This window comes from Alligator sinensis, unplaced genomic scaffold (assembly GCF_000455745.1).
Source record: "Alligator sinensis unplaced genomic scaffold, ASM45574v1 scaffold413_1, whole genome shotgun sequence".
In the NCBI taxonomy this organism is placed as follows: Eukaryota; Metazoa; Chordata; order Crocodylia; family Alligatoridae; genus Alligator; species Alligator sinensis.
In genome coordinates this window covers 1,264,557-1,276,395 of record NW_005842308.1, presented here as the reverse complement: position 1 = coordinate 1,276,395, position 11,839 = coordinate 1,264,557, and the positions used below count along the sequence as shown (strand labels likewise).

General features: G+C 40.2%; 1 protein-coding gene across 17 annotated transcripts in view; it reads right to left on the bottom strand.

Annotated features, from left to right (window-relative positions):
- Positions 1-11,839, bottom strand: part of SUPT20H (SPT20 homolog, SAGA complex component) — a 65,289-nt gene that overhangs the window by 18,905 nt on the left and 34,545 nt on the right. For all 17 annotated transcript variants that reach the window (XM_025209805.1, XM_025209809.1, XM_025209801.1 and 14 more), the window contains 4 exons: positions 10,885-10,956; positions 9,516-9,673; positions 4,782-4,814; positions 1,012-1,129 (listed from right to left, as the gene is read on the bottom strand). In XM_025209805.1, the coding sequence (XP_025065590.1) occupies positions 1,012-1,129; positions 4,782-4,814; positions 9,516-9,673; positions 10,885-10,956 (381 nt within the window). The remainder of the gene's footprint in view (positions 1-1,011; positions 1,130-4,781; positions 4,815-9,515; positions 9,674-10,884; positions 10,957-11,839) is intronic.

Below are 11,839 nucleotides of genomic sequence, written 5' to 3'. Positions count from 1 at the left end.
CCCCCCCCCCCCCTCCGATGCCCCTTCCCTCTCCCTTTTCATCACAACAGACTTACCAGCTACGTGTAGCTGTATTGGAAATCAGATCGGTATCGGCCGATATGCCTCCTTAAATGTCGGCTATTGGTATCGGCCCCCAAAATCTCTATTGGTATACCCCTAATTCATACACATAGGAGCACAATCCTCTAAGAGCAGATATCTCTTGAAGGGTGGTTGCAATTTAGAAATCTAGTAATAGACAGATTTCAAAGAGTTCAAAGTAAGTTCAGCTACTACACTTCTGTGAGATCCCTGGATTTTTTTTGTGATTTTAGAACTGTATTTTACTACTGTTTGTCTCTGATCTGCTGCTGCATAGACTAACTACAGGTAGGAGAATAGGGCAGAAACCCTCAGTGCTGCTGCAATGGAGGTGGGGGTGTGCCTCACCCTCCCTCTCATCCTGGCATTTTGCATCTTCTTTGAGATGGCTCTAGCAGCCAGGGTACAGAAACAGCTGAGGAGTTAGCACCAGTGAGAGCTTTGCTTCTGGGAAGCTGTTGCTGGAAGGGGAGGTACCAGTATAGCTAGGAACCAGGTGGTTCATCTCCATTTTTCACCATCAAATTTCAGCTTTTCAATTGCCACACTGCATACATTACTGCAGTGCTGACCCTCACAGGAGCCTGCCCTGGGCACAAACTCTTATGAGAGTTTTTTCCTCTGTCAATCCTGACCCCCCTCTGGACTGTCCCTATGCAAACCTATGCAGACAAAATTGACTACAATGAATCACTGAAACTAAATATACATAGGGTTAGCAAGGACATAAAATTAAAACAATGAAAGACTAAGAAAGACATTTTTTTCTAATGTCTTCCCATTACTGAGTTACTACTTTAACAACAGTAAGCTTAAGAATCATATAGAAATGTGAATTTAGATATACTGGTAATTTTCCCTTTAAAGATAGATGCCATTTGAGAATTCCAACTTTAAATATAAGAATGGAGCACAGCACAAACTCACTTCCATTTCCTTCCCTGGAGAAAGATGACTCAGATTAACTGATCCGCCTGAGTTATGAAACATCTTCACAGGACATTTAGCTTCATTTTGAACTAGCTCTTGGTATTGGTTTACGACCCTGAAAAAAACCAACAGAGGCTTCATTATAGGATTTGAAAAACATTTTTAATTTTTTTGATAAGCAAGGTTTTCTTTTTTGTGATTTTTTTTTGGACTAACTGTATATTTGGGAGATATGTTAAGTAAGCTTTCAAAAACAAAATGAACTTCCTCAGGTCTATTTTTTTTTGCATTTTTTAATATTTTACCTTTTTGTTTTGTATTTTTTTTGTTCTGGATGAACTTTATTTGTCTATTTAATTTTTTTGACATGCAGAAGGCAGTGCAGGGTGATACCTTAGAGACCTTTTGACAAGGGAACCACAAATACTTAAAATGTTTGAGTTGTGATTCAGTTTTATGTTAACATCAATACATTGATTTGCAATATATAACATTTTATATACATATAAATGGTCTTATATAGAGGGGCACAGCATATTTAAACATGTTCTGTCTTTATCTCACTGGGGCTTGAGTCATCAGAGACAAAGAAGGTTGAGAAGCAGTGAAAACAACATTAAAGCCTAAAGCAAAGGAAATCTCATTCCTACACACATTATCATCCAAAACCATGCATTCCATTTATAGGATTTCCCTGTTATCATTGACAGGTTGTTTTTAACCTTTACAGTAAATGTAAGGGGATTCTGACTTTTTAAAAACTTTGGATAACAGGCTTTTGATCTACAAACCATGTATGACAGAGAAGGGTTGCCTGCTCCACTATAACTGTGGAGTCCACTGCAGGTGCACAAGTGTAAGCTAAAAATCTCTTGAAAAGCTGTGTCCACTGCACCTGCATGTGCATCTTGTGTTTTTCATGCTTCCAAACGAAAGAGCATATATAGTGCCATGGTCACAACCCTTGCAACATGAAGTCTGTGTTAGCTGAAGACTCTGAAACCAGAGGTATGCTGAAGGCGTCACACTGACTACATCTCAAAGTACAGTCACTGCAGTGCAACAACAGTGGTGCACAGACCAGCACTGGTCGCTGCACTGCTGACAACACAGTCAGCTACCTGCAGCAGAAGTGCTATTTTTGTGCCCCCTCCCCAGACACACTACTACTATTCTTTCTTCTTCTAGCATCAGTATGGGATCCACTGTACGTGACCGGCTATCCTCTAGAAGGGCCAGAACGAGTAACACCATCTGAACCTCTTGAACAGGCACTGATCTCTCAAATCAAGTACTGGACTCACTGACATAGCCAGTTCCTGTTGTCTTATGAACATAAGCAGACTTACAGATTTCAGATGTTGCAACATTTTGGAGACAGACCAAATATGCTGCTTCAGGTCTGGCAGAGTAAGCCATGATTGACTGGTAAAGAGGTACACCTACCAGCTGGCAGCTAAGCGTAACACTAAGTTATCCATTTAGACAGTCTTTGCAATGAAATGGCTTGGCCCTTGGAGTGAGTTCATAGCGCCACATACAGATTTGAGGAAAATCTGAAAGATATAGTCCTATCACTGTCGTGCACCATGCTGAATTATAGCATGCTGACTTCTTCCCCTGTGAATACTGAATATGCAAGATGTAAAGAAGTCCTTAATATCACTGCAGGAAGAAGAATCTGGTAGCAAACGTGAGCTCACATCTCTTCCGAAGCAGAAGTTAACACACTTCACATGATCTCTTACAGCATTCCATGGAGTAAGTACTGGGAGTAGAAGTCTTTGTCTTGTAATTCTCATGGGACTTCTCAAAGGGTCTCTCTAGAAGGTTATAGGGCAAGAGAAGGAATAAGATAGGGTAGCCATGTGCAGTATACCTGTTTGTCACTAAGACAATCTGCTAAAGTTAATGGAAGGAGACAAAACAGGTGCCAAACCTTGTTGCTATATACCTTTTTTGGGACATGACTTATGTCAGATTTGTTAACACCGGGATGGAGACTGCTGGATGACAAATTATGTCAAGGACAGTAATTTTATTAAGTAGCAAAGATAATTGGATTTGTGGGCTCTCTGGACGGCTTGCAGGATGGAGTCTCTTGCCTGTCTCTTACCTAAAAGACCTATGGTATAGGAATGCACTTTGGATTTCTAGAGATTTTAGTATGGTTCGAAGGAATTGGCTAGAGCCACAGAACTGGCTGGAGCTTCATCAATTGTGATGCTGAAAAGTACATTTCCTAAAAAGAGTAGATTTTCAATGGTTGTCTAGACACGGCTAGAGAGAACAGATGCCTGCAGCCAACAATCCTGACATAAGATGATCTTGGCACATGATGACGACCCTCACCATGACGCTGGTGGCCACATGCAATTTGTCTTTCACTGCTTGCAGAGCACTGCTGGCCATGATCTGACCTCCTCTTGCTACAGGTATCAGTTCCTCTCTATGTTCTGCAGTGAGCTTGGAAGCAGTAAGATCCTTCCCACAAAAATGTTGTATTTTGTGGATAAAGTTTGATATCTTGCAATCCTAGCTTGTAGGAAAACCTAAAAGAAAATACCAATGATCCTGCTAGTAGATGGGCGTAAAACTGCTTAGAACTCTTTGAATGGGCTTGGTATTGCTTTTTTACCTTCTTTTAATGTAGAGGTAGCTGAGACTAGTGTGAACCAAAGGTTGTTTGCTAAGTTACATAAAGCCCTTGGTTTCATACAACCTGTTGGCATTGAAAAGCTCAATATATCCAAGTGTTTTTCCAAGTCAGGGTACTTTCCTGGTATCTGAGGTGAAGGGATCCAGCTTCTTCTGTCCAGAAGCTGATGTTAAGGATGGTGATGCTGGAGGCTCTGGTGCTGACTTTGCCAATTTTTTTGGTCATCACTGCTCACTAGAACTACAGGAGTGTCCAATGGCAGGGTTGCTCACAGATTATAATTCTGCTGTTGTAAACTTGCCATGGCTTCTTTCCAGGGGTCTCAGCCTACCTTTATCAACTGCTACTACTGCTATTATACTTAAATAAATGCTGACTGGGTTGGACAGACTCAAAATTGCTGTGGCATGGGGGAAATGAGGCATGGTTGTGTCAGACCTGTCACTTTACATCCTCACACGATAGCACAAGGAAGTACACGGCACAGGATCAGCCTTTCCAGACACAGCTATTCAAAAGATTCTGAATTCACACACATGCAGTGCATGTATACCTACAGTGGGATCCATGCAAACCCATACTTGAAGAAAACGTTTATGTTTTCATTCAACGACCCACAATCAATAACCCTACGTCTCCTACAGTTAAACTATAACAAAGGCCTAAATTCTTCTTACTTCTGAAGTGAAAGGACGGCTTTTCTCACAATGCTAAACCAACACTGTCTGAACATATTCAACTGATTACTAAAAGAAGCTGTATACTGAAGTTAAGTTCAAAAGAATAACACTTCTTAGAGACAGATTTGATAGAAAATTGACTTGTACAAAATCTCACAATCAAATTCTACTCCTGAACGTTCCTGTAATGCTACCATTGTTAGGTGAATCAAAAGGCATTACCTGATCCTTGGACTTCCCTAGCAAATAAGACAAGGTGTATGTGCTTCTCACTGCCCCTACGGATAGATTGTTTCTACCTATTTTTCTTCCCAATAAGTCCCCCAGAATTAATTTCTGGGTCATGTAATCTAGATACATTCTGGCCAAAAGGGACAAATGGGTGCAGTGGTAACAAAGTAAAATAAAATATGAACTAATTAACTTACCTTTCAGCATCAGTCTTGGAGCCAATCAGAAACCTAAAATGCCAAACACAGATATTCATTTTTAAACTGAAATTCAGCAACTTGCCTCAAGGATGCAAAACTCTGGAAGAATAGCAAAAGGAAAATCTCTATTTTGATACTTCCTGTCAACTGAGAAGAGCTAAAGCAGTTTGAGAATAGAGAACAATCTGCTGTAGTGTAAAAAGCAAAATGCAAACCTCTACATATCTAAAAAAGAAAGCGATGGTTTGACATATATATTAAAACTAGTAGTATATCTTATAAACAAATGTAACAATCTGCTTCCACAGAAGAACTGTGAGTGCTCCAACAATCATAATGATCTATTGGAAGTTGCTGCCAGGTTTTAGTACACCTATTCTTAATAAAGTAGGATTTATTTTGAAGTACATATATTTTACAAATATGACACGGAATCTAATCCACTAATATCATTTATGATGTAATGTCAACGCTCCTTATAGGAAGTATCTCTGGTCCAATTCAAACCAATTTAGAAGTTGGTATGGACATTATAACCTTTACAGATTAAGGACTAAAGTACTACAAGGTCTATTGCTTTTTCTAGTATTCTAGTGTCTTTTTCTACAGCGCAACTGGGAAACACAACCAATCCATAGATTTTCCCAGCACCAGACTACAATCTCAGGGTTTAGGGAATTCCATTATTAAATAAGAGAATGATATAGTTGTATGTAAAAAAAAGTCATGTACTAAAAAGTTAAGAAATGTTTAAATTCTTTGATTTCTTTTATGATGTAGCGTTTCCAAATTCAAATTCTTCATGTTTTGTCACAAACGACAGCCTGTCATCCCACTTAAATCTGAAGTGTACCCTGAGAACACGCTGAGGTTATAACAGAATTATCCAGGTTGTTTCCATGGATCAAAAATGTTTTTTTTAATTTAAATATGGAGAATTCCCACTACCACTTTTTTATTGTATCCCTGACTTTCTAGGCTGGGATTTTCAAAGCAATCAAAGGAAACTGGGGAGCCAAATCCCACTGAGTTAGATTCATAGATTGTAACGGGCTGGAAGGGACCTTGCAAGATCATTGGGTCCAGCCCCTCTGCACTAGGAAGGAAAGACAACTACGGTCAAGTGACCCCAGCAAGGTGACTGTCCAGTCTCCTCTTGAAGATTTCTAGGGTAGGTGATTGCACCACCTCTGGAGGGAGTTTATTCCACAGTCTGGACACCCTGACTGGGAAGAAGTTTTTCCTAGTGTTAAGCCTGAAACGGTCTTCCAGGAGTTTGTGCTGATTATTCCTGGTTTTTCCCAAGGGTGCTTTGGTGAACAGTTGTTTGCCGAGCCCTTGATGTATTCCTGATATAGCGGTAAGCTGCTACCAAGTCCTCTCTCAGCCTGCTCTTTTTACAGCTGAACATATCCAAGTCCCTCAGCCTTTCCTCATATGGCTTGCCTTGCAAGTCTCTGATCGTACGGGTGGCTCTTCTCTGGACTCTCTCAAGTTTTTCCGTCCTTGTTGAAGCGCAGCACCCAGAACTGGACGCAGTACTCCAGCTGTGGTCTCACCAATGATGAGTAAAGTGGAAGAATCACTCCCTTGGTTTTTCCTGAGTGTATCGGTTGATGCATGTCAGAGTATTGTTTGCCCTGATGGCTACAGCATTGCACTGATGGCTCATGTCCATACTATGGTTCATTATTAACCCTAGGTCCCTTTCAGTCACGGTGCTAGTCAGTTTGGCGCCACCGAGCCTGTATACTGGGGACTGTTTGTCCACAGATGGATCACTTTACACTTCTCAGTGTTGAACTTTATCTGGTTGTGATCTGCTCAACTTGCCAGCCTGTCTAGGTCCACCTGTATCTGCAGCCTATTTTCAAGGGTGACCATGCTCCCCCATAACTTGGTGTTGTCTGTGAACTTGGCCAGTGAGCTCTTCACCCCCACATCCAAATCACTGATAAAGATGTTGAAAAGCACTGGACCAGGCACGGACCCCTGAAGAACACCACTGGCCACTTCTTGCCAGGACAAAACAGATCCATTCACTAGAACTCCTTGGGTCCTATCCCGCAGCCAGCTTCCTACCCACCTGTCAAGCAGTTAACCCCACAATCCTCCAATTTTCCCGTGAGAACATCATGGGATTCCAGATCAAGGCCTTTTGGAAGTCTAGGTATACAATGTCAACCTCCTCTCTCTTATCCAGGTGGCGAGTTACCTGGTTGTAGAAGGAGATGAGATTGGTAAGACAAGACCTGCCCGCGACAAAACCAGGCTGGATGTCATTCAAAATCCTACCTTCTGTAAGCATATTGCACATATACTCCTTGATTAATTCTTCCAGGATTTTCCCTGGGATAGAAGTTAGGCTAATTGGCCTATAATTGCCCGGATCTTCTCTCCTCCCCTTCTTTTAGATAGGCACAATACTGGCCCTCTTCCAGTCTTCAGGGATCTCTCCTGAACACCATGAGTTTTGGAAGAGTTTCACCAGAGGTCCTGCGATGACTTTGGCCAGCTCCTTCAGCACTCTCAGATGAAGTTCATCCAGTCCTGCTGACTTATAAATGTCTAACTTTTCTAACTGATTACACACCAGCTCAGCGTCAACAGTAGGAAGGCAGTCATTCCCACCATGTCTATTCTGAATCTTATCTAGTATGATTTTCGACTTAGTCCAGTTAAGTACTGAAGTAAAAGTCATTCATGAGTTGAGTTTTCTCCAAAATGTCAGTAACCAGCTGTCCTGAGTTAAGCAATGGCCCCACACTTCTATTTGTTTTCCTCCTGTTCCCTACATACCTAAAGAAGGACTTCTTATTGTCCTTGATTTCTGTTGCTATTTTAAATTAAGTCGCTGTCTTAGCCTTTCTAATCTGCTCCCTACAAGTGCAGGCCATTGTTGTATAGTCCTCCTTGGGGACTGTCTCAACCTTCCATTGTTTGTATGCCTCTTTCTTCTTTTTCAAGAGGACCACGATATCCCTATTAAGCCAAGAGGGCTTACTAGCTCTTCTGCTACTACTCTTCCGCATAGGAATAAACTTCTTTTGTGCTTCAAGGATTGTGTCCTTGAGCAACAACCACTCTTCATGCACTCCTTTCACCTTCGGTCCCTGATCCTGACTTCCCCTACTATTGCCATGAGCCCGTTGAAATTCATTTTTTTGAAGTCCAAAACTTCAACCATGATAGCTGATTTTCCTGCCTTGAGACAGACAGTGAACGCTTTGGTTTTGTGGTCGCTCTTGCCCAGGCTACCCTCTACATTCAAGTTGCTCACCAAATCGTCTCCTTTGGCCAAGACCAAGTCTAGGAGAGCATTACCTCTGGTTGGCCCATGCACTTCCTGAGTCAGGTAGAGCTCTTCGATACAGGTCAGGAATCAATGCCATCAATGCGACTTAGCTGAGTGTTCCTACCAAGAGATGTCTGTGTAATTGAAGTCACCTGTGACGACCATGTCCCGTGTATGGGTGGCCTCTGCCAGTTCTTGAGAGAACTCCAGATCAAGCTCCTCCCTGTGGTTTGGTGGTCTGTACTATATACCTACAGTTAGGTCTCTCTCATGCACCCTTCCCCCCCACCCTGTAGTTTAATCCAGAGGGTTTCAAGCCACTCTTCTTTGGAGCTGATGTCATCCTCCAACGAGGTGTACTTCTCCCTCACATAGAGAGCTACGCCTCCACCTTTCTCCTCTACTTGGTCCCTTCTGTGCAGGGTGTAGCCCTCAATGGCTACGTTCCAATCATGTGAGGAGTCCCACCAGGTCTCCGTAATCCCTACTAGATCATAGTGCCCACTGGACTGTAGGAAGGCTAGCTCCTCCTGCTTGTTCCCCATGCTCCTGGCATTAGTGCACACTGTACAGGTACCTGAGTTCCACAAGTAATGATGTGAAATGCTGTACAATACGGTTTGGATTTTCAAGTAAACGTGAGCTCCCCAACTTCCATAGACTTCTTTGAAAATCCCAGGCCTAGGACACAATCTCAAGTCACTACTAGCTTTCTAAGTCAATTTATCTGAAGTGATAAAAGCAGATAATCAGCAATTGGGGCCAGGGTAAAAAATAACTAAAAATGACAGCTTGAAATGATTAACATTAAAAAATAACAGATAGGATAACATGCTGAGAAGCAATAATACATAATGTCAGTTAAGAAAACTAGCTACTTTCTGTGACCAGGCACATCCTTGTGTCTCACTGAATAGGAGCCATGCAGAGAACCTTGTAATATTAGGGCCAGAATGGAATTAACTCTGTCCAGATAAGTCAAAGAATCACTAGGCAGCTGTGCTATAATGTAAAAAGCAAAACTGAGCACGTACATGTCAGCAATAATCTTTGTGCTCTCCTTCTCTCCTAACTGTTGTTTTGTCTTTTAAGACTGTTAAATTCTTCAGATCAGGGGTTATGTCTTTTTACATGTTTGACATCACTAGCACATTTTTAGTGCTCTATCACAGATACCAATAATAGGAATAATGTTGAAAAAAATATCTTGGAAAGGTCCCCAACTGTTTCAACAAATTGAGATTTCATTCTATCCTAATTTTAATAGGGGAGAATGTGTGATTCTGAAGGTGACAAATTAATTTATGCATCACACAAATGCAAATAATCAACTTACTGCTTTTATACTAGAAGACACTGATGTGTAAAAGGTTAGATTCTTTGTTTTCTCCTCAAATACCATAAAATGGTACACTTTCAATATATATATGACTTACTGTGATGGAGTTACTAGGCTCTCATTCTCCTCATCACCTTTGAGTGTCTGTATTTTACCATAGTACAGAGGATTACCAAGAGACTGAAAAATGGTCAGTTTTGTTTTCTGAAGTTGATTACCAACTTCACATTCAAATACATAATCATCTTTTATCTCCTAAAAAACAGAAGAACACTATTAATTAAAGCATATAAAAAACAACAGATAATAGAAAAAACCGATAAAGATATGTCAGGAGATTACAAAAAAATTGGGAATAACACGCTTCAAGTAATCCCTAAAACTCGCTGTGCCTTGGCAAAAAAAAAGAAAAAGGTTACTAGAGAAATTCTCCAACTAACAAGAGGGGACGGGAAAAAAAATCAGTATTACTAATAAATTCGAACTACAGTAAATATGTAAATAAACATGACAGATATTGGCATTGTTCAGCACAGAAACGCATTTAAAAGTTATTTAAGTTAAACAAATTTAAAAACATACTTAAAAATAACTGTATATAACACAGAACAACAACTGAACAAGATGTCACAGAGATCTAAATTAAGTACTGCAGGGAAAAGCATACCATCAATACAATAGGTCAGGAAAAAAAATAAAGACACTGTGGTGAACGCTAACGATAAAGAGCTGGTCATTTATTTTATTAGAAAATATTTTGGGCTTTTTATAATTACATTTATCATTCCCTTTGCACCAGATCATGCAGTTTGCAGCTAAATTAAGGTTTGACTGAGAAAGTGTACAAAAATACCTGTGAAGAAATCTGCGTTAGAAAGTATTTCATTTTACATGATCTCCTAAAATTTACCATTATAATACCGTAAATATAGCTCTCATGAAACAGCTCCTAAATGAATATTTAAGGGAACAGATTTGTCACAAAAGATAACACTACTGCTCCCTATAAAACCCTACATTTTCTTTACTACTGAATTGGCAGCACAGGCTGCTTAAAAAATTCAAGCTGCATCAGTGGCTTTCTGATACTGTACAAGGAAACTACAGTAATTTGGCCACTTAATTATTCCAGTAGGTAGGTGCTGCATGCCTGGTTAAAGGCACATTGTATTATGCCCCTAGAACAAAATGAAGATTAGACAATGTTATTTTTACTATTTTGCATTCCAGTGAGTAATAATTTCTAGTTATTTCTTTTAGTTGAAAAGCACCCCAATGTGTGAAATTATCTCTCCCATGATGATCTGCTTTCCAAATTTCTATTAAAAAAATATTAAATAGAAAAAAAATGTTCCTTATGATTTCAAAGGAACTTCATCAATCAAGGATGATTTTTAAATTTTGTTCAAATGAGAACCTTCTCAACTAAAGAAAGGAAAGTTTGGCCAAAGGTCTAAATTACTCACATGTGCTGGCCAGACAGTTGGTTGTGAGTCATCAGGTTTGATAGACTTTTCCACTTTGGCATATTTTTCCACCTTAAATAAAAAGCAGATATTATAATACACTTTTAACAAGGAGTATATAGAAAAGCCTTAATGATCTGATACTTACTTCGCATATATATTTTTACTAAGGAATTTTCATAAACTTTAAATACATTTGGCAAATTGTGGAAATACAGGTTAAGACTGTGTCAGGTATCCAGGTTGTAGCCATATTGGTCTAGAGGCAAAAGGAATCAGGACTTGTGGTAGAGGTGATATCTTTTATTAGATCAACTAGATTTTTGCAAAAAAGATTCTTTAGTTGCAAGCTTTCAGGTACAAACACCCTTCTTCAGACATAGCAGAAAAGACTGTAAAAGTTCTCCCGGGTAGACCTTTGCCTCTAGACCAATATGGCTACAACTTGGATACCTGACACAGTCTTAAAACTGTGCTTTGCTCAGATAGCAAAGCTGACTTGGAAAGGAGAAAATGGCACACATGTTGCATGTTAAAGGATGCAGCAAAGTCATTTAGGTTTTCTCCCTACTGTTCCTCCTTAGGGCACCAACTCCCTTGCTGGCATGGTACTGAGGTGGTATAGACTTGTAAGAGTACAGGAATGTTCCTGTGCCTAGCTCCTGTAGAAAGATGGGGTAAGAAAGTTCTCCCACATCTTGCACACTACGCATACGCTAGCTCCAAATTAGCAATTTTTTGTATTAACAGTTGAATAGTTTTCAGAACTTTGTAAATTGTAATTATGGTGTAGCCATGTTAAAAATTGAAATGTTCCATAGGCCATGTCCAGACATTCCATTTGTGCCAGGAGTAAGTTGGTCTCTGGGTCTGATCCAAACTGGCCCTGGATTCAGCATGCAGGGCCAGCCTGGTGTAGGTGCTGCACGCAGCTCCAGTGATTGCCCCAGACAGC